The sequence below is a fragment of the Pleurodeles waltl genome, chromosome 9 (genome assembly GCF_031143425.1).
Source record: "Pleurodeles waltl isolate 20211129_DDA chromosome 9, aPleWal1.hap1.20221129, whole genome shotgun sequence".
In the NCBI taxonomy this organism is placed as follows: domain Eukaryota; kingdom Metazoa; phylum Chordata; class Amphibia; order Caudata; family Salamandridae; genus Pleurodeles; species Pleurodeles waltl.
In genome coordinates, this window is record NC_090448.1 from 1,398,370 (window position 1) to 1,421,064 (window position 22,695).

Below are 22,695 nucleotides of genomic sequence, written 5' to 3' on the forward strand. Positions count from 1 at the left end.
AGGGTAATTAAGTGACTTATAATTAATTTGATACATCACTCTTAATTATTAACAGTGCACAATATTTTTTTCCACTTTAGGTGGAAATGTATTTTTTTAATTTAAACTTCAGAAAAAACAATTCTTTTATTTCATATATAAATAAATTAAAGATTTAATAAAAAATATGTTTATAGTGGTAGCATTTATTTTTATTTTACTATACATTTAAAAAATACCAAATTAATGTGCATTCATTTTTACCTTAAAAATATCTCACTATTTTTTTAAATTTTTTTAAAATTAAAATAAGCTTTTCTATCATTTCCCAGAACCTTTCCAAAGAGAACCTCAATAGCCGGGATGGACATCTTTATTTGGTTAGGTGTAGGGAAAATTATATACATTTAATAAACTTTATGATGATAAATTAGTAAACAATATTTTTACTAATTGTTGAAGTTAAATCAACGTTTTTACTTTTCTTTGTACTTTACCATGAGAAGACTGGGAGGAGATCTTCTTACAGTAAAGTACATGGTAAATAAAAAAGTGTATTTAAGGTTATAATAATTCGTAAAATATTTTTATGTTCAATATTAGTGCAAATTATTTTTTATTTATTTTAAATAGAGTAATTTAAATGCCATACAGAGCTACTAATGTTCTAATTACATCTTTAAATCAAATTTCTTTAATTACATTAAAATTATTTTTCTGAAGTTTAAATTAAATGATAAATTTGCACCTAAGGTTAAAAAATGTTAAGCATTAATGATTATTAGAAGTGTGATGTAGAATTAATTAAAACACATTTAATTATGTTTTAATAACATTTGTTACATTCATTTTTAAATTCCACAAGTTAGTAATCTATGCAACAATTAAATAAAAAATACTTTTTTTAAACATTATTTTTCAGGATAATTTATATTTATGTATATTTTTAGATATTTAAAATGATTTCATTTAACATTATTTACAACTTTTTTTATTTGAAGCCCCTTTCTCCATTAGTTTTTATGGGAGGGTGCTGGCGTGCCAGTGATTGGCCATGTGTGCTGCTGGACTTATTTTTTAATTTTTTAGTAGTAGTAGTAACTTACCCATGTGATATGGCTCTGCCTCCTTTTTCAAGTGGAGGAGAGGTATAAATCTACACTTTTGAGTAATTTTACAGTTGGATTTTCTGACTAGCAAGAAATAGTAACGTTTATCAAATGCGTAAGAACATTCTACACATCTAGATTACTCACACGTGTGATGTACCTTTGTGACTAGCCCCTCATTTGTTTAATTTACATTGGAATAACTCACCTAGCATTCATTTAAACATTTGCCTTTTTAATACCCAGTAGTTCAGAGGTCTTCAAACTGTCGGTTGTGCCCTCTGGGGGTCCGTGGTGGTATTCAGAGGTAGGATGCAAATACCGCAGCAAGAACTTGTAAATTAAGATAGCCTGAAAACATTTATTTGACGTGGTTCCCGGATATTTTCACTTGCACCCAGCGGCTTCAGTACATAAAAGAAAATTGTGGGAACATAGTGGGAACTGTAACCACAACTGTCATGGGGCAGTGTCAGTGACTGTGGTGGCGAGGTCAAAGACGTGGCTAAAAAGAACGAAATATTCTGTAAGTATTTTGTTATTTTTTCACTATAAAATAATACACACACCATACATGAAAAATAAATGCAAGTTAAACTAAGCACTGGGAAATGTACACTTTTATGTTATGAAACTTAAGTTGGGAAATATTTCTGTATGTCTGACTAGAATGGGATCGTGGTGGCGTAGAGGGAATAGGGATTTCTGTATTTATAGTGCTACAGGATCACAGCCTGTGACAGTTCTTATTTTAGAACTATATCACACACAGTATACCCTGCTGAGGAGGCGTGTTTCTGCTTTAGCTCTCTGTCCCTCAGCTGCACAGCACCAGGGCTGAAATAGCCCACATCCTACTACTGCCCCCACCACATTTGTTTCAGGCAGCGTTTTGTTTTCCATATTAAAAAAGACTGGGCATTCTGTTGCCCAAAGATCCTGGCCTCTTCGACCTCTGTTTACATGCAGTTGTTCTTTCTGGTGAATCAAGGAGGTGGGAAGGAGGCCAGCAGGGTTGCATTCAAATGCGGAGCCTTCATCCTCCAGACCTCTGGGGCCTCTGAGTAGTGGTCCAGGAGAAATAAAAAGGAGGGAAATCCATGAATGGTATCAAAAAGATGTCCCAGAAGAGTGAGCACTATGTTGGGGTTCATTCTTTTTATTTACAAATGGACATAGATAGCTTCCTCTGAGAATATATGGGAGCTCTGTTTTTTTTTTTTTTAAGGGCTTTCACTGCCATTAGTGCAGCAGGTGCTTTGCCACCGGAGCAGAGGCAAGGGTGTCTACTACAACGCGATTATGTCTGTCTTACTACAAAAAAAGTGTGGCGAGTCTCCATTGTTCTGGCTAGCATTAGGGCCTAGAGGACCTCAGGTCAGGGAACTGGCACCAAGTAACAAGGGGCTGAGACATGGGGCTTTTTAGTCTATTTTATGTTGTACACAAAGGGAAGAAAGTTTGCATTGGGCCTCCCATCTAGGTGTGATCGCCCAGTAGAGTGGGCAAAGCAGACAGCCTGCTTCTCAAGGCTGTACGTAACACTGACGCTGCAGGTGCAGTGGCCCCAGGGCCCAGCGATGTGAGGGGCCAACTAAACTCCAAATAATATCTTTCCTTGATTGCATTAGGGCCCAGTGCACCTTTATTGTGCCAGTCTTGGTTTGGGCATTGGGGCAATGACCCAAGGAAGGGGAAACGAAGCAGAGGAGACACTTTAGGTTGGGCTTCACATAGATCTGGAGGGAGGGTGATGGGGCATGATGATGGCCCATGTTTTTAACAAAGGGAAGAGGAGGCAGCCTGCTTTGCGAGGTTGTAGCTGTCATTTGGGAAGCAGGTGCAGCAGCAATGAGGCCCAAGGGTCTGAGGGGGTCACCGCATCACACCTACAACTGTCTTGCTTTATACAAGGGGTATGGGGACTCATTTGTCTCGCTAGTATTGGGGCAGAGTGCAGCCTTACTACCTAGAGAGTGAGAGCTCATTTCTTTTCTGAAAAGGGAGAGAGCCTGTTTCGAGTTTTGCGTGATAGCCATGCATGGTGGGCGCACTGGGTGAAAGAGGAGACAGCCTGCTACTTAGGGCCACGCCTATCATTACTGCAGGTGGTGCAGTGGCCTTGGGGCCCAGGAGTGTGAGGGGCTCATAACACCCCAGTTATTTGGAGCAGTATTTTTGGTCTGTTTCTTAAGTATGATCCATTGTTATATTTATACATTTATATCACTATTTATTTAAAATTCTCCTCAGATGCTTAAACAGCTGATTAACATATAAGGCTATTTGGGAAGTAAAAAGTACATATTTGAGGACATTAGAGCGCTAAAATCAAGCTTTCACATATTCCGCTCCTTATAGGGCACTGCAGATCCAAGAACCCTTTGCATCCTGTAATTTGAAACATTCATACCAGGTCCACCGTTTAAACAAAATGCTATATTTTAGCTTGAACTCTCCAACAAAGACGAGAGCCAGCCCATCCATGACATCCGCAGAACTATGGCCATCGGTAATACATTTTAAGTTCATGTATCATCTTTTTTAGCAAATGTTTGGAATGATACCTAGATATTTTAGAATTTGCAGTCATTAACCAGCACCTGTAGTCTTTATGCAGCATAAATTGTCCAGACTTTGTCCACTACAGTGATATTAACAGGACATCAGGAATCATCACTGTATGTGCTTTAGTAATCTTGACAGCTAAAAGGAGATGTATCAGTAATTTCTGCATTTGTGTTGTGAGTGGATATTCACTCCCGTCTCCCGGATCCCCCAAAATTGGAACAAATGGTTTAAGTGTTTGAAATTGGTCTTGTTTGTGATAAAACTTCTTTACAGGCCATATGTCTCTGAAAGATCACCAGAAAAGAAAAAAGGAGACCCTCTAACTGCATCCCTTCCAGCAAAGATCTGACCTGATGAACATTGCATTGCCTTTAGTCTGAGAGATCAAGTACCACCTAGTTAGTACTTTAGATATTAGACTCTGTGAGCGAATAGATGACTTAACCATTCTTGTCCAAATATGTGTCCATGCTTTCTCATCTGTGCTTAAGTTTTTCTCCCACTGTGATATCTAACTATATTAAGGTGGTCATTACAACCCTGGCGGTCGGTGTTAAAGTGGCAGTAAAACCGCCAACAGGCCGGCGGTGAAAAAAATGTAATTACGACCGTGGCGGAAACAGCCAACATAGACAGCCACTTTAACACTCTGACCGCCAAGGCAGTACAAACAAACACCGCGGCGGTAACCTCCAACAGACAGGCGGAGGACAATGTACCGCCCACAGAATTACAACAGTCCAATCCGCCACCTTTTCCGGGGCGGATTCACCGCGAACAAAAACATGGCGGAAACAGGACTTGGAAGGGAAAACGCTCACCTCTACACACCCCACGAGTAACCAGGATGCCATGGAGCCTGAGCTCGAACGCCGGCGGCGAAGACCATGGTGAGTACTGCACCTACAACACAGGGGAGGGTGAGGGAAAAAACAGTGACACACACACACAACTCGCAAACCCCCACCCTCACCCACGACAACACACACACTAATACATCATGACACATTACAGTTACACCTCCCAACCCCCCCTGGAAAAATGCAAGGACAAAAGGAAATGAGTTGAATTATTGTCATATATTCAAATATAGTAATAAAAAATATAGCGATATATAAAGATATGTACACTATAAACAAATAAATACACCAAGAATACAAGTCCAAGGTATTCCACCATCATAGTCCGTGGACCACTGGGCCCAAAAGGCATGTGTGAGGCCCACACAAGATACCCGAACAAGACGGAGAGAACACTGCTGGGGCATCAGATACAAAAAAAACAGGCACCTCGGGGGGAAGGGAAGGGGGGGCACCTCAGCCGGATGAGTGCACGACGCCAGATCCACGAGGGGGCTCCATGCCCACTGTTCAATCCTGGGGTGTGCAAAGCCACAGTCTCTCAAGTCTTTACAGTGGGTGGTTTGCCCACTGTTCAATCCTGGGGAGTGCAAAGCCACAGTCTCCACTGGTTCTGGAGGGGGCTTTGTGCCCAGAGTGCTTCATCCTGCCAAGGACAGAGGTAGTGGATGTGAATCTCCACTGGTTCTGGAAGGGGCATTGTGCCCAGAGTGCTTCATCCTGCCCGTGGCGGCCTCAGTAGCGTCGGAATCATTGGCGCTCACTGGCCTGCGGTGCTGCTGGCGGCAGTGACCTGGGCAGTGGGGCTGCTGGTGGCGGTGTCCTGGGCAGCGGGCTGCTGGTGGCGGTGTCCTGGGCAGCGGTGCTGCTGGCGGCGGTGTCCTGGGCAGCAGTGCTGCTGGCAGCGGTGTCCTGGGCAGCGGTGTTGCTGGCGGCGGTGTCCTGGGCAGCCGGGCTGGTGGCGGCAGTGTCCTGGGCAGCAGGGCTGGTGGCAGCGGTGTCCTGGACAGCGGGGGCTGGTGGCGGTCTTGTCCGCCGTGCAGATTTTCCCAGACTTGCCGGTTTTACTGTGCCTCTTCCCCACCTTGGATGGTGGCGCAGCTGTCTCCACACTCCCAACTGTACCCCTGGGGGCGGCTTTGGTGGCTGATTTCTTCCCCTCTCTTGCCGGGCACTGGCCAACTTTTTATGCTTTACAGGTGGGGGACTGTCCTTGCTCTGGCTCCTTGCCACACTGGCTGCCCTGCTGCCTGGCGCACTCCAGAAGCCGATTACTACTGGCACCACTGGTCCCGCCGATGTTGTGGCTGAGGTGCTGGGTTGGGACCTGGAGAGGCTGGCCCTAGGAGACTGAAAGGGTGGGGGAGGTGAGGGGTAGAGGTCAAAGTTGGACAGGAAAAGTTTCTTAGGAACACTGGGACGGGTAGCTGGAGGGGGTTTGGGAGTGGAGGAAGAGGTAGTGGTTGTAGGAGGTGTACATTTGGTGACTTTGGGTGAAGGTGCATGGGCTGGAGGCTGTCGTGAGGAGGATGGCTGTTGTGTGGGTGTGTGGCTGCGTTTGTGTACCTTGGGAGCTGGCCTCACAGACCCACTGGGAGAGGACACAGGGGACGTGTGAATGGTAGTGGGGGTGGTGACTGCACGTGAGCGGGGTGTGGTGGTGGGTGTGCTTGTGATGGACGTAGTGGCTGAGGATGTAGTGCATGCAGGTGTGAGTGGAGACGAGACAGGAAGGGAGGAGGGAGACGAGGAGGAGGGGGACACAGTGGAGGCAGTGGATGTTGGTGTGTCTGCATGTGTCTGATGCTTGTGTGAGTGCCTGTGGGATGTGTAGTGCTTATGTTTGCCACAGCTTCCCTTGTGTGTTGAGGTGTGTGCATGCTGGTCTGATGGTGTGCTTGGGATAGGTTGAGGTACAGGGGTTTGGGTCTGGGTGGAGGAAGTTGGAGGGGGGAGGCTAGAGACAGGGACAATGGCTGCCATCAGTGCTGAGGCCAGAGTCTGAAAAGCTCGCTGATGGGCTGCCTGACCAGAGTGAATGCCCTCCAGGTATGCATTGGTTTGTTGCAACTGCCTCTCTACACCCTGGATGCCGTTCAAAATGGTAGACTGCCCAACAGTGAGGGACCTGAGGAGCTCAATGGCCGCCTTACTGAGGGCAGCAGGGATGACAGGGGCAGGGGCTGAGGTGCCTGGGGCGAAGGAGATGCCCACCCTGCTGGGTGAGCGGGCATGGGACACATGCTGAGGGGCTGCTGGGAGGGCGGTGCTGGTAGGGGCGGTGGTGGCTGTACCTGTAGATGAGGGGGCACAGATGGGCCCACCACCGCAAGGGAGCTCCCATCATAGGAGGAGTCCGTATCGCTGGTGTCAGCTCCTGCCCCCGCCATGGAGCTCCCCTTGCCCTCCGTCTTACTGGTGAATTCAGACTCCGTAGTGTCGCCCTCCAGGGCTATGTGGGATGCAGCTCCCTCCTGCTCCGGTGCCACTGCTCCTCCGCCTGATGATGCTAATGCACACAGGAACAGGGAGACCACAAAAAGGCAGAGGGGAGACAGAAGAAAGACATGTTGAGTGCATGCAATATCGCTACCGTTGGCGTACACTACAGACACAGAAGCCCCCTGAACTACGCCGCGCACTTGGAGTTCCCTATTCAATCCCAGGGACATGGGTTACAAGGCTACGGCCGATTGCTGCACACATGGATGTCACAGGAGCCTGACTAGGTGTAGTTGGCACTGTACACAGGTGGGGTGCCACAGGGCCTGCCTTAAGAAGGGTCCTTGCCAACTAAACTCGCCCTGGCCTAGGGGAACCCACTGCCCACCTCCCCCACCCAGACACCTATACTGCACGCTGAATCAGCAGAATGAGAGTGTACTCACCCCCTGGTGGCTGCTGTGATTCCGTCAAGCGCCCATCCAACTCCGGGTACGCCACCGCCAGGATCCTGAACATCAGGGGGTCATGGTGCGACGGGCACCCCTCCCACGTTGGGAGGCCATCCCCAGCTGGGCCTCCGCCGCCTTCTTGCTCCAGCGGCGAATGTCCTCCCATCTTTTACGCCAGTGGGTGCTCCGTCTGTGGTAGACCTCCAGGGTCCGGACTTCCTTGGCGATGGCACGCCAAATGTCCTTCTTCTGGTGGGCGCTGACCTACAGGAATAGTACAGGGGAAAAAGAGAAATTATTACAGTCCGCACCGTCATAGTCATTGGCCCGCATCCCTACCCCTGCCATGACGAACATGACCTCACCATCGTTTCATGCACGCCTCATTCTCACCCCCGTATCTTTCATCCACACCACTCCACACAGGCATTGCCCATACAGCATGCTCACAGTGTACTTACCTGTTTGTCTGGAGGACCATAGAGTAGCGTGTACTGGGGGAGGACCCCATCCACAAGTTTCTCCAGCTCCTCCGTGCTGAAGGCAGGGGCCCTTTCCCCAGACACACGAGCCATTGTCTCTTCCAGACTGAGGTCACAGCAGCACTTGCAGTGTAGGTCCTCTCCTTCAAGTGATTGAACAGTCAGAAAATGGCGGTCACGTCTGCGGCGGTGCGTACTGTCACCGCACGGCGTACATCGTCATTGGCTTCTGGGACCCATAGGGTCCAATGTTAACCAATGCAGGATTGCGCCGCGGTCTTCGACCGCCTACCGCGACTGTGTACAACGCCAGCGCAGTTACCTCATATCCCCTTGTCCCACTGTACAGGTCAGGCAGCCGCCATTTCATGGGCCCACATGGCATTATTTTGGACTGCATCACACATATCTAGGCCTTGCCTAAACACTCATACAGGCATATGTTGATTTGCTAATATTTTCAGAGTAAGCTGTGTTTACGTACCTCAGAGTTGGTTGACTCTCTGCTCGCTGTTCTCCTCCATAGGCACCGTCCGCTGGGGCATGTGAGGAGACGGTGGCATCCTTCGGTGTACAGACCGCTGGTGGACCTGTCGACAATGGAGGAGCGACATGTGATCATCACCTACAGATTTGATCGTGCCACAATCCAGGAACTGTGTGCCCAGTTAGAGCCAGACCTGATGTCAGCTATCCGCCATCCCACAGGAATCCCCCCTCAAGTGCAGGTGCTGTCAGTACTCCATTTCCTAGCAAGTGGTTCTTTTCAAACTACAGTGGCAATAGCATCAGGGATGTGCCGGCCTATGTTTTCCAACGTGTTGTCCAGAGTGTTGTCTGCCCTGCTGAAACACATGCGGAGCTACATCGTTTTCCCTCAGGTGGAGGATTTGCCTACAGTGAAAGGTGATTTCTATGCCCTGGGACATATCCCCAACATCATAGGTGCCATTTATGGGACACATGTGGCCTTGGTCCCCCCCCACGCAAGAGTGAACAGGTGTACAGAAACCAGAAGAGTTACCATTCGAAGTATATTCAGATGGTGTGTTTGGCAAACCAGTACTTCTCCCATGTGAATGCCAGATTCCCTGGCTCAGTGCATGACGCTTACATTTTGAGGAATAGCAGCATCCCTTATGTGATGGGCAACTCCAGAGGCACTGTGTGTGGCAATTAGGTGAGGACATGGACCCAATACAGTGTGAATAGTTGTCTGGGTCTGGGGATGTTCATATGAGTTAGTGTGTGTCTAACAGTTGTCCCTCGACATTTGCAGGTGACTCTGGTTCCCCCAACCTGTCATGGCTACTGACCCCAGTAAGGAATCCCAGGACAAGGGTAGAGGAACGCTACAATGAGGTCCATGGGCGAACTAGGAGGATTATAAAGCGGACCTTCGGCCTCCTGAAGGCCAGGTTCCGGTGCCTCCATATGACAGGTGGTTCCCTATTCTACTCACCAAAGAAGGTATGCCAGATCATCATGGCCTGCTGTATGCTTCACAACTTGGCTTTGTGACGACAGGTGCCTTTTCTGCAGGAGGATGGTCCAGATGGAGGTGTTGTGGCAGCTGTGGAGCCTGTGGACAGTGAAGACGAGGAAGCAGTAGAAGAGGACATAGACAACAGGAACATGGTGATCCTGCAATACTTCCAGTGAGACACAGGTAAGAAGACAACACTGCCTGCTACATGTTATTTAATTCTACTACCTCTCTACTGTCTGTCATTTTCACCTAGTGTATGGTCACTGAGTTGTCACTTTCCCTTACGATTTCACAGATGTGGGTCCCACTGTGTGACATCTGCTTTGTTTCCGCATGGACTAGAGCTGTGTGACATAGGTATGTTGACATTACATTTGATATAGCATTTTGCCACTGTAATTGCTAATACACAATTTAGAAATCACAGACAGACTCCTGATAGTTTTGTGATTTAAGGGTGTTTATTTAAGTGCTCAATATTGGAGGGTGTTGTAAAATGGTCAGGGGTGATGGTAGGAATGTCCATGGCAGAGTCCAGTCTATTAGTCTCCCAGGTGCATTGTCCAAAGGGGCATAGGAAGTGTAGCTGGGGCAGTTTAAGGATGGACAGGGTGACAAAGTGGGACAGAAGGATGACAATCAGGGTGGTCTCATTTCTTGGCGGGGTCTTGGCATTGTTCTCAGTCTTTGTCCTGGATCTCAGGGACCGTTTGCGGGGTGGTTCTCCATCTGCAGGGGGTGGGGTGCTGGTGTCGTGGTCCTGTGGCGGTGCCTCCTGTCCACTAGCGCCGGCGGAGGTGGTGGGCAGTTCATCGTCCAGGCTAGTGTCAGGGGCCCCATGTTGTGCCACAGTGTCCCTCCTGGTGTTGACTAGTTCCTTCAGCACCCCTACAATGGTGCCCAGGGTGGTATTGATGGATTTGAGTTCCTCCCTGAACCCCAAATACTGTTCCTCCTGCAGCCGCTGGGTCTCCTGAAACTTGGCCAGTACCGTTGCCATCGTCTCCTGGGAATGGTGGTAGGCTCCTATGATGTTGGAGAGTGCCTCGTGGAGAGTGGGTTCCCTGGGCCTGTCCTCCCCCTGTCGCACAGCAGCCCTCCCAGTTCCCCTGTGTTCCTGTGCCTCTGTCCCCTGAACCGTGTGCCCACTACCACTACCCCCAGGTCCCTGGTGTTGGGGTGGTGGGTTAGCCTGGGTTTCCAGAGGGGGAAGCTCTGTGGTGGCCTGTGCCAGTGTGAGGGGAACCGACTGTCCCGAGGTCCCAGATGGGCCGGGCTGGTCATCTAGATCCAGTTGGACAGAGATGCTGTCATCACTGTGGGCCTCTTCTGTGGGTGGAGTGGACATATCTGGACCCTCCTGTCCGGTGACGTTGGGTAGGGGTCCTGCAGGGGTCTAAAAGCATGATTATTGCATCTGCGTGTGCCATGGTGTGCAATGGGTGGGTGACCGTGTACCCCAGTGCTTGCATTCCTGTGTAGGACATTATGTGATGATGGTTTAGGGGGGTGTATGGGTATGTGCAGTGGCCATGCTTTGGTGATGGGTGCCCATGCTTTGGTGTTACATGCAGGGCTTGGGTTTGGGATGTGTGGTTTGTGATATTGGGACATCTGTGAGGAGTTGGAGTGATGGGGTGAGGGCGAGGGTGGTGGTATGTGATGGCATGCAGGTAGAGGGGGTGAAAGTAGTGAAGAGTGACTTACCAGAGTCCATTCCTCCAGCTACTCTGCAGTATCACCAAGACCTGCTCCTCCCATGTAGTGAGTTTTGGGGGAGGAGGTGGGAGACGCCGCCAGTCCTCTGAACCGCGATGTGGTGTCTTGAGACCACGGAACGCATCTTCCCCCGTAGGTCGTTCCACCTCTTCCTGATGTCATCCCTAGTTCTCGGGTGCTGTCCCACTGCGTTGACCATGTCCACGATTCTTCGCCATAGCTCCATCTTCCTAGCTATGGTGGTGTGCTGCACCTGTGATCCGAATAGCTGTGGCTCTACCCGGATGATTTCCTCCACCATGACCCTGAGCCCCTCCTCAGAGAACCTGGGGTGTCTTTGCGGGGCCATGGGGTGGTGTGGGTGATGTGTGGGGTGGTGTGTGTTGTGATGTGTGGGGTGATATTTAGAGGTGTGTTGTGTGAGGTGCTTGGGTGTTGTGTGTGTGATGGTGTTGAGTGCCTGTTAATGCTAGTGTTATTCCTGGTGGTGTCTCTCTCTCTGGCCTTCAGTTGCAATTGTGGTCATAAGGGTCTGTGGGTGATGTGGGTGGGTGTTTTATATTGTATTGGATGTGTGGGAGTGGTGTGTGTATTTCGATTTGTCCAGTGTGAATGTGTTTTGTAAATGTGTGTGTATTTTGAGCATGGCGGTGTGTACCACCAATGGAATACCGCGGTTGAAAGACCGCCGCGTGGATTCGTGGGTCGTGATAGTGTGGGCGTATTCCTGTTGGCGTGACGGTGGAGGTTTTGTTATCGCCAGTTTATTACTGACCTTTGGTGTGGAGGACCTGTGTGGGTGTCTGGATTTTGGCGGATTCCGGGCTGTGGATCTTAATGACCGTGGCAGAATGCCGCGGCGGTGTGTTGGCGTCTTCTGCACGGCGGTAAGCGCCTTTTACGCCAATGTTGTAATGACCCCTAAGTGCCAGGTGGTAGGCTGCCCACAGAAATTCCCTTCTTGGGGCAGCTTTGAGAGAAGAATAGTTCCAATCAGGTTTTGTTACGGCTCTTCCCTTCCTTTACCTTTAGACATTAGTGCAGTAGCTGATTGCGATGAAAGTCATCAGTCCATGAGTGGTCATGGCTGGGTCGCATGTCAACCTGTCCAATGTCTCCTGACTCAGTACAGTTCACTCAATAGGGGTATTAAAATCCAAATTTTTATAATTGATATCGTAGGTGACATCATTGTGATCTTGCTTTGATCCATCATTAGCTGATTCCAGTAATTCAAGAGGATGACCATGGGGAACAGCGTTCTTTGTATTGGAGAAACCTACTTTTGGGTCAGAGCCAGATGTGGAGGTCTGTCGCACAACCTTATTATAAAAATACCCCATACTTTGTCTATGGGAGATGGTGTCAGTCTAAAGCTGGACGTATCTGAACTGCATATTTTGTTTGCTGTGCTAAGGAGTCCTAGCCCCCATTCTTCGCGTTACAGTTAGCATGATGTCTCAGCATGCGTTCTCCAGCTTGTGCTTTGAAATATTTAGAAGTTTTACACTTAGCTCACCACAAATAATAGACACATCTAAATTATCATCTGCAGTATCAGACATAGGGAGAAAAGATAGCAGACATTTAGGTAATGGTCCCATTCTAACTTCATTTCTGGCACTGGATCTTGAACCCCTGGAGGCAGTTCTTAAATCTCTTAAGTCTGGGTCCCCACTAGATCCTGTTCTTCCAGATGCGCTTTTAAAAAGCTGAACCATACTTATCACCATGTTAATGGATGTATTAAATCTCTTGCTGGAGAGCAGTGAGACTCCATTGGCGTAAAAGCAGGCAGTAAAAACCAACGGCCAACCGTTCCTTAATAGAAAATTATAGACCTATTTCTCTTCTCCCAGTGGCAAGCAAAACACTAGAAAAGCATGTTAACTGACATCTTTCTGCTTACTTAGAAGTCCAAAACATCCGGGACCCCACGCAAACTGGTTTTAAACATGGGAGGAGTACTGAAATTGCCTTACTTGCTGCCACTGATGAGTTGAGAAGGATTATGGATAGGGGTGGTACTGCCGCCTTGATCATTGTTAGAAATTGGGTCTCTAGTTGGCAGAGGTATACATGCTTGTCCAACTCGAGACCGCAATTCTAGTCAGGGTAAGTCATACACAATCCAAATTATTCTTTGCTCACCCTCTGGTAGCTAGGCACAGAGCAGTCAGGCTTACCTTAGAAGGCAATGTGTAAAGTATTTATGCAATAACTCAAACAGTAACTTAGTGAAAACACCACAAAAAGTACCCCACACCAGTTTAGTAAAGTAGATAATATTTATCTGAATAAAATAAAACCAAAATGTCAAGAATCCAATGTATACAAGTAAAGTTATGAGTTTTGCAAGATCAAAGGGGTCATTAGGAGTATGGCAGGCGGAAACAGCAGCCGGCGGAAATGCTGCTGCATGCATTTCAAGGGTGCTGCATGGGGGTGGGGGTGTGGGCTGCACTTGTTCTCTGCCAGCCGTTTCAGCTGTGGTGAAACTGTCAAGAAAAGACTGGCTGAGAACAAGGTTGTAATCATCAGGGAAGTGCTGAGTTCAGCGCTGCCCTGGCTGATTACAACCAAGATCGTCGTCAGTCCATCAGGATCCTGGATCCTACCCTGGATGGCGGTAGGTTGCAGGTCTGCTTGCCACCCTTGTAATATGGAGGATGGACCGCCACAGCCGTGGCAGTCCAACCGCCACTGTGAGTCTGGCGGTCCTGTGACCTCTAGACTCTTAATCAGCCCTTAAATCCTGTTATAGCACTTAGAAACACAACAGCTCCAACTGGGGTTTTTACGACATCAGGAATGAGTCTTTCCCAACAGCGTGATGCCACTCATGGGGAAGTGGGGGCCGGTCACAGAGTCGCAGGTACCCCAGGCACAGTACCATTAAAAAAACGAGTGAACAATGCCGTTGCATGGAGTCGGGGAGATGAGGCGCGCTGGAGTTGGTGCGCCATTGGTTCCTTACTGTAGCCAGGGAGGTGAGGCATCGAGTCATTACTGCAAGGCAAGGGAGATGATGCGTAATTTCCGTCTGGTTTCAGAGGTGATGCAGCTTCAGTGGCGAGGCTTCGGTTTCTTTACGACCCGTCGGGTTCGATGAGTCCAGCAGATCAAGACGCAGTGCATCAACTTTGAAGTGTCGCGATCACACCACAGGACTTCAGCATGGTCGCAGCTATGTCAGGCTTGTGTTGAAGGTCACGGTCGTTGCATTCAGCGAGGTCCACAGCGCCGGAGCATGCAGTGGCGCAGCGGCAGACAGCGGCACAAGTTCTGGAGTCTCTCTGAAGTCGGCGGACTAGCTAGGAAATAATGGATGAAGTCTTTGTTGGCCTTGAGACTTCAGAACAGGAGACAAGCTCAATCCAAGCCCTTGGAGTGCGCTTGTGGAGGAAGGCAGAGTCCGTCAAGCAGAGTCAGGGATCAGCAGGGCAGCAAGCAAGAGAGCAGTACTTCCAGAAAAGCAGTACAGATGAGTTGTTTGGGCAGCTCAGCAGTCCTTCTGACAGTGTCCAGTTGTAGATCCAGAAGTGTCTGATTTGGTGAGGTCACAGACCCAGTATATATACCCAAAAGTACCTTTGAAGTGGAGAAACCTCAAAGAGTGGTTTTGAAGTGCACAAGTTCCCCTTTCAACCCAGCCCTGTCTACCAGAAGCCCTGTGGGGGGTTATCAGTCCTTTTTGTGAGGGCAGGCTACTGGCCTTTGATGTGTAAGAGAGAGGCCCTCCGCCCTTCCTGCCCAGATAAACCCATCTGTATGCACATCAATTGAGACAGGCACAGATGGCAGTAAGTGCATAGAAATGCCTACTTTCTAAAAGTGGCATTTCTGAAATAGCAATATAAAATCCAACTTCACCAGTAAGGATTTCTTACTACCATTCCAACCATACCAAATATAACAAGTCTATTCCTCTCAGATCAGAAATTACCACTTAACAGCATACAAGAGGATCTCTATTGCTGGCCTATGAAAGGAGCAGGCTTCGCAGTAGTTATAAACGACTTTGGGAGTTTTTCAGTACCAGGACATGTGCATGTCCTGCCTTTTACTTATGTAGCACCCTGCCCTGTGGGTCAACTAGGGCCTAACTTAGGGGTCTTTAAGGCTTGGCAAGTAGTTTTAAAAGCCAAGTCGAAGTGGCTGTGAAACTGCACACACAGGCTTAGCAATGGCAGACCGGAAACATGATTAAGGGGCTACTTATGTGGGTGGCACAAATCAGTCCTGCAGGCCCACTAGTAGCATTTAATTTACATGCCCTGGGCACATCTAGTGTACTTTACTAGGGACTTACATGTAAATTAATATGCCAGTTTGGTATGGGCCAATGTTACCATGTTTAAGGGAGAGAGCACAAGCACTTTAGCACTGGTCAGCAGTGGTAAAGTGCGCAGTGTTCTAAAACGAGCTAAAAGTAGATCAGAAAAATGATGGGAGGCAGGCACAAAGTTGGGGGAAGACCACCCTAAAGCTGTCAGGTCTAACAATCTTGGTATACCTAAGCGGCATACTGTTTCTCACACCACTCTTATACAGAGGTTAAGGGAAGTGGGAATCGAGGACTGTGCCTAAAATGGCTGGCAGCCTTTTTGGAGGACAGAAGTTTTTTGGTATGCTAGGAAGTTTTTTTCTCTGATGTTTTTTCTCTTAATTGTGGGGTGCCTCAGGGATCCTCACTGAGCCCCATGCTTCTTAAGATTTATGTCAGCAATCTTGGCGAGATCGTCTGGTCATTTGGATTTGGTTTTGGGACTTATGCAGACAACACACAAATTATTATGGCAATCAATCGCATTCCCAGTCAGTCCCAGCTTGTCCAATGCTTAACAATGGTGACTGCATGGATGGCAGCCAGCTCTCTTAAATTTAACGGGGGAAAGACAGAAGTCATGATTGTGGGAAATAACCCCTCAAAATGGATAGAAATTGATTGACCAGAGCATTTAGGTGATCGTCCGAAACCAACAAAGGTCTTAAAGAAACCTAGATTTCTGGATTGACAGTAGACTTAGGGCCCCATTATAAGTTTGGCAGTCGGACGAGCCGACTGCCAAACTCACGAGGAGGACGTTGGCATCATGACGGTTGAGTCCCCACTGTCCCCTGTGCTCCCCCTCCCCACCCACCTATAGTATTACAATGATCCCACCAGGCTGACCGGCGGAAACATTGTATTGCGACATTCCCGCTGGGCTGACCGACGGGAACAGTGATACAGTATCGATCTCGGCTCCCTTAAGGGAGTCGAGGCTAACACTGTAGCACACCAGCACCCTTGGAATGCGCACTCTCTGCAAAGCCTGGTAGGGGTGCCCCAGGGCCATGGGGATGGGCAGTGCAGGGGCCCACTGCACTGGCTTTCCACCAGCCTTTTCATGGTGAGGACCCTGCCATGAAAAGGCTGGTGGGAAGTTGAGCTGTAATCAGCACGGTGGTGCTCAGTGCAGTGCTGCTGTGGCTGGCCACAACCCAGACCGCCGTCATTTAGTCGGGACCCGCTAGGGTCGTAATGTGGCGGCCGGAGTATCTGGAGTGTGATGGGCCGATCGTCACCGCAAGGCTGCCGGTCTCATGACCGCCAGCCTCGTAATGAGCCCCTTAATGTAAAAACCCAGACCCGCAAACTTTCAGTAGTGTGCTTTGGTATCCTCAGATCGCTGAAGAAATGTCTTTAATGGATTCTTCTACCTATGAAGTGAATGGTGGTGCAGAGTCTGGTTTGCTGGAGGCTGAAGTATGGCAATTCCCTGTACATTGAAAGTCCTACGTATGTTATTAACAGACTATAGGTAGTCCAGAATGCCGCTGCTAAGATTCTATTCCAGATACCCAAATATCAATCAGTGTGTCAGGTGCTGACAGCCTTACATTGGCTGCATGTACAAAGGAGGATTCAATTTAAAGCCCTATGTATAGCCCACAAGATAATTCATGATAAAAGCCCTTCGATCATCACAAAATGTATCTCCCCATATGCTCCTGAAAGAACACGTTGCTCACAATCGCACGGACTCTTGAAAGTCCCATCGATTAGAAGAGCAAGATATAGGGGCCTTTTTTATCCTATTCTGTATCTAAACTGTGGAATGGCCAACCCACAGCCCTGAAATCTCAACAGTCAGGAAATTATTGTCGGGATATTATTGAAAACATGTGTTCTAGATAGATTGCTTTTGCTGTCTTGGTCCAAGTTGGTGAGTTAGCGCTGGAAAGCCCTGACGAGGTAGCCATGCGCTCTACAAAAACCAGGTAGAATAGAATAGAAAGTTCCAAGAATGAATCCAAGTCCCCATGTTTGGGTTAGTGGTGCTTTTTGTAGGTTTCTAATATGCCACCACTAACCAGTCTCTCAGATGTCCAGCCCTTGTAAAGGCAAAACAAGATTTATCAGTGCAATCATCTCTAATAAGTAGATGCTACATTTGTAAGACACATTTTCTTATTTTGATTTTGTTCCAAAGGTGACAGCTCAAATAGTTTTCTTTTCAGTAGAACACCTTTCACCATTAGAAAACATTCACTGTCATTAAACCAGCCTCTCGTTAAAGATGTTTTTGTCTCTGAGAATACCAACTCGCATGCAGTTTTATGGACAATGTTTGAGGTTCAGCAGATTACCAGCGTAGTTGCTAGAATTGTGTGGTATCCACAAAAACTGTCCATAAGGCAAATTATCTCTTAAATGAAAAGGATGATGACTGTTATATCCTCCACATTATTCACCTTAAAGAGGCCTCGGGGGATAAGCCATCATCGTCTCTGATACAGAGATCAAAGAAGTTGCTACTGTCCTGTTCCTATTGTAGAGTAAAGATAAGGTTTAAAGCTCTTGAATTCAGCCATTGGTGAGACGTAAGGTTTAAAGCTTTTGGATTCAGGCATTGGTGACACATAAAGTTTAAAGCTCTTGAATTCAGCCATTGGTGAGACATAAGGTTTGAAGCTTTTGAATTCAGCCATTGGTGAAACATAAGGTTTAAAGCTTTTGAATTCAGGCATTGGTGACACATAAGGTTTAAAGCTTTTGAATTCAGCCATTGGTGAAACATAAGGTTTAAAGCTCTTGAATTCAGCCATTGGTGAAACATAAGGTTTAAAGCTGTTGAATTCAGGCATCATTGACACATAGGGCCTCATTCTGACCCTAGCGGCCGGTGACCGCCAGGGTCACCGGCCACGGGAGCACCGCCGACAGGCTGGCGGTGCTCCGAAGGGCATTCTGACCGCGGCGGTTCAGCCGCGGTCAGAAAGGGTAAACCGGCGGTTACCCGCCGGTTTACCGCTGCCCTTCTGAATCCTCCATGGCGGCGGATGGGGATTCAGACACCCCCTACCGCCATCCTGTTCATGGCGGGAAACCCGCCATGAACAGGATGGCGGTAGGGGGTGCCGCGGGGCCCCCGTAAGAGGGCCCCGCAAAGTATTTCAGTGTCTGCTATGCAGGCACTGAAATACGCGACGGGTGCCACTGCACCCGTCGCACCTTCCCACTACGCCGGCTCAATTCTGAGCCGGCGTCCTCGTGGGAAGGTTGATTTGCTCTGGGCTGGCGGGCGGCCTTTTGGCTCAGAATCACCGCAGCGGTGCGGTGCGGTGTTCTGACGGGGTTACTTTGGCGGGCGGCCTCCGCCGCCCGCCAAAGTAAGAATGACCCCCAGAATGTTAAAAGCTTTTGAATTCAGGCATTGGTGACACATAGGGCCTGATTCTAACTTTGGAGGACGGTGTTAAACCGTCCCAAAAGTGGCGGATATACCACCTACCGTATTACGAGTCCATTATATCCTATGGAACTTGTAATACGGTAGGTGGTATATCCGCCACTTTTGGGACGGTTTAACACCGTCCTCCAAAGTTAGAATCAGGCCCATAATGTTTAAAGCTCTTGAATTCAGCCATTGGTGAAACATAAGGTTTAAGGCTCTTGAATTCAGCCATTGGTGAAACATAAGGTTTAAAGCTCTTGAATTCAGCCATTGGTGAAACATAAGGTTTAAGGCTCTTGAATTCAGGCATTGGTGAAACATAAGGTTTAAAGCTCTTGAATTCAGCCATTGGTGAAACATAAGGTTTAAAGCTCTTGAATTCAGCCATTGGTGAAACATAAGGTTTAAAGCTCTTGAATTCAGGCATTGGTGACACATAAGGTTTGAAGCTTTTGAATTCAGCCATTGGTGAAACATAAGGTTTAAAGCTTTTGAATTCAGCCATTGGTGACACATAATGTTTAAAGCTCTTGAATTCAGCCATTGGTGAAACATAAGGTTTAAGGCTCTTGAATTCAGGCATTGGTGACACACATTATTAGGTATCCTCTGGGTGCACCAGGTTAGCGATACTTCATCGATGTGATGTGAATTCCATTTATTTTCTTTTATTATAGTAAAATGAATTTTCTTCTTGATGTAAAGTTCCATCCTCAATATGTGCAACCTAAAGAGAAGATTGGGTGTGAAAACCACACCTATCACTGTTGACCTGAAGGTAAATCTTGCCATAAAACACAAAATGTGCCCTATTTAGTGCGATACTTGTGCATCGCATAGTGAATCACTTGCGAGGAGTTTGTTGACTTGGAGTCTCAAGAGTACCCCGTTTCGGTGATTTTACTGCACAACCCTGATATTGGGAGTAACAAACCAGTCAGTTTCTTTCGCGTGCTCAACACCTTCGATTCTATTTCTCTCTGTGGCATCGCTAACAAAGGGCAGAGGCTTGATAAACTGAGCACATGGTGTGACAGCAGTTCTAAGTGGATGGACGCACAACACTTTCCCTTCTTCGAGCTTCACTTGTACATTTATGTACCTTTGGTAAGAAAAAAAAAGCTGGAATTCTAAGGTCTTGTGAAAAAACAAATATTTTTAAATATGATCCATCCATAGCATTGTGTTGGTCTCTTTAACAAGAATTTTGCAAAATTACACTAATTGTAAATCTGTCATTCAGCATTATAATTTTGAGTTCCTAGTGCGCACTTGCATCAATTTTTGACGTGCGCGAGCATTTTACACAAAATAATTGTGCAAAAAAGACCTCAAGCAACTGCCTCTCGTGTCCTGTTGTTCCCGTGCTTATGTGGTAAACATTTACAAATTCACTCTAAATTACCGTGAATGGAGTGGCATATCGTAATTTCAGAAATTACATGTAAGAAGCACAACATGAAATTCTCTAATTTACGCGAATTACCCCTTCGTAATTTTAATTTCACCCAGTCCTATTTAAAATAAAGTTCTTATAAATATGTCATTCAATTATCATGAATTACATTATTGTTATGAAATAACTGTATAATCTTTTTTAATTTATAAATACAGTTTACTGGTTTTGTAACAATAATTAAATAATTCTATACATATGTTTTAGTAATTTGTACACCATAAATAAATATAGACATTTTACTTTAGATTTTTTAAACTAAATCTTTAAATATTTTAATATATTTTCCATACATTTAACTATATAAAATTAAGTGATATTAATATTTATGCTAACAATATTTTACTATTTTTTAAGTTTAAAAAAAACTTTTTATTTTTCTCTATACTTTAGCATAGGGAGATATCCGCCCCTGTAGTGGAGGTTTCCAGCTCTGTGTAAAGTTGCTAATAATGACCTAACAGTGGTGTATTAGACTCCACACTACGATTTGATGGGATCAAGAAGGGGAAGGCCTCACTTTGTAGCAAACTGACACTTGTAAATGATGAATCACCATAAGTAGATAATTTACTATAGTGTGAGTGTAAATGTGCTCATGTAAATTTACTCATGTGTAAGTTCATAGGCCCCAAAATGTGACACATAAGTTCATACACATACACCCACATAAAAATACACACACACGTTTCTAGAAAACTGCTTTTAATTGAAGAAATATATGCATTTTTGTTGTAATATTAATCTTTTTCTTTTATAAACTAGGGCACGAAATTGTTTCCTTTTGCATAAAAGATGAAAAAGAGACCTATTTGATCGACCATCAGGAGTTTAAGCGAGTGGAGAGCAGCCCCGGCACAAGTGAGTGATTCTGATGATCTGCGCTGGATCAAGGGTTATGTCTTCAGCACCAGTCCTGAAAGTTTCTGTAGACGCTTGCTTCCATTCTAGGCATAGAGGCAGCGCTGGGGTGATCATATCAAAGGGCTATGGACATGTTACTAGGAACCCTGTTGATGTGAGGCTGGAAGGGACAGCCTTCCGCTGTCGTGGCCAGGAGCCGCTCAGCAGCTGCGCCTCCACTGCCTCCCCCTGCCCATGGAGGTGCACTGCTAGCGCCTCCACTGCCTCCCCCTGCCCATGGAGGTGCACTGCTAGCGCCTCCACTGCCTCACCCTGCCCATGGAGGAGCACTGGTAGCGCCTCCACTGCCTCCCCCTGCCCATGGAGGCGCACTGGTAGCGCCTCCACTGCCCATGGAGGTGCACTGCTAGCGCCTCCACTGCCTCCACTGCCCATGGAGGTGCACTGCTAGCGCCTCCACTGCCTCCCCCTGCCCATTGCGGTGCACTGCTAGCGCCTCCACTGCCTCCCCCTGCCCGTGGAGGAGCACTGCTAGTGCCTCCACTGCCTCCCCCTGCCCATGGAGGTGCACTGGTAGCACCTCCACTGCCCATGGAGGTGCACTGGTAGCGCCTCCACTGCCTCCCCCTGCCCATGGAGGTGCATTGGTAGCGCCTCCACTGCCTCCCCCTGCCCATGGAGGTGCACTGGTAGCGCCTCCACTGCCTCCCCCTTCCCGTGGAGGAGCACTGGTAGCGCCTCCACTGCCTCCACTGCCCATGGAGGTGCACTGCTAGCGCCTCCACTGCCTCCCCCTGCCCGTGGAGGTGCACTGCTAGCACCTCCACTGCCTCCCCCTGCCCATGGAGGTGCACTGCTAGCGCCTCCACTGCCTGCCCATGGAGGTGCACTGCTAGCGCCTCCACTGCCTCACCCTGCCCATGGAGGTGCACTGCTAGCGCCTCCACTGCCTGCCCATGGAGGCGCACTGCTAGCGCCTCCACTGCCTCCCCCTGCCCATGGAGGTGCACTGCTAGCGCCTCCACTGCCTCACCCTGCCCATGGAGGAGCACTGCTAGCGCCTCCACTGCCCATGGAGGTGCACTGCTAGCGCCTCCACTGCCTCCCCCTGCCCATGGAGGTGCACTGCTAGCGCCTCCACTGCCTCCCCCTGCCCATGGAGGTGCACTGCTAGCGTCTCCACTGCCCATGGAGGTGCACTGCTAGCGCCTCCACTGCCTCCCCCTGCCCATGGAGATGCACTGCTAGCGCCTCCACTGCCTCCCCCTGCCCGTGGAGGTGCACTGCTAGCGCCTCCACTCACCTCCCCACCCACAAACCGCCAGATGGCTCCTCCCGTTTGCACTCCTCGCCCCCAGACCGTCCCTTCGGCCCGCTCTGTGGGATTGGTCCCAACTGATCAAATCTGACTGGTTCCTTAGATCACTCCAAGTGCTAATTCCCGCTTCTTTCAATGGGAAACTGAGTGTTCGATGGCATCTGTCGCTGTAGATACGCATGTTTTGCAATAGCTCGCCATCTGGTGTTGGGCCGGAGTGTTACAAGTTG

At 48.0% G+C, this 22,695-nt stretch overlaps 1 protein-coding gene across 2 annotated transcripts in view; it reads left to right on the top strand.

The window, feature by feature from the left end:
• The window catches only part of LOC138258804 (zinc finger protein 514-like), a 141,727-nt gene that overhangs the window by 82,051 nt on the left and 36,981 nt on the right, over positions 1 to 22,695 (top strand). For both annotated transcript variants that reach the window (XM_069206037.1, XM_069206038.1), the window contains exon 5: positions 21,049 to 21,144. In XM_069206037.1, coding sequence (XP_069062138.1) covers positions 21,049 to 21,144 — 96 coding nt within the window. The remainder of the gene's footprint in view (positions 1 to 21,048; positions 21,145 to 22,695) is intronic.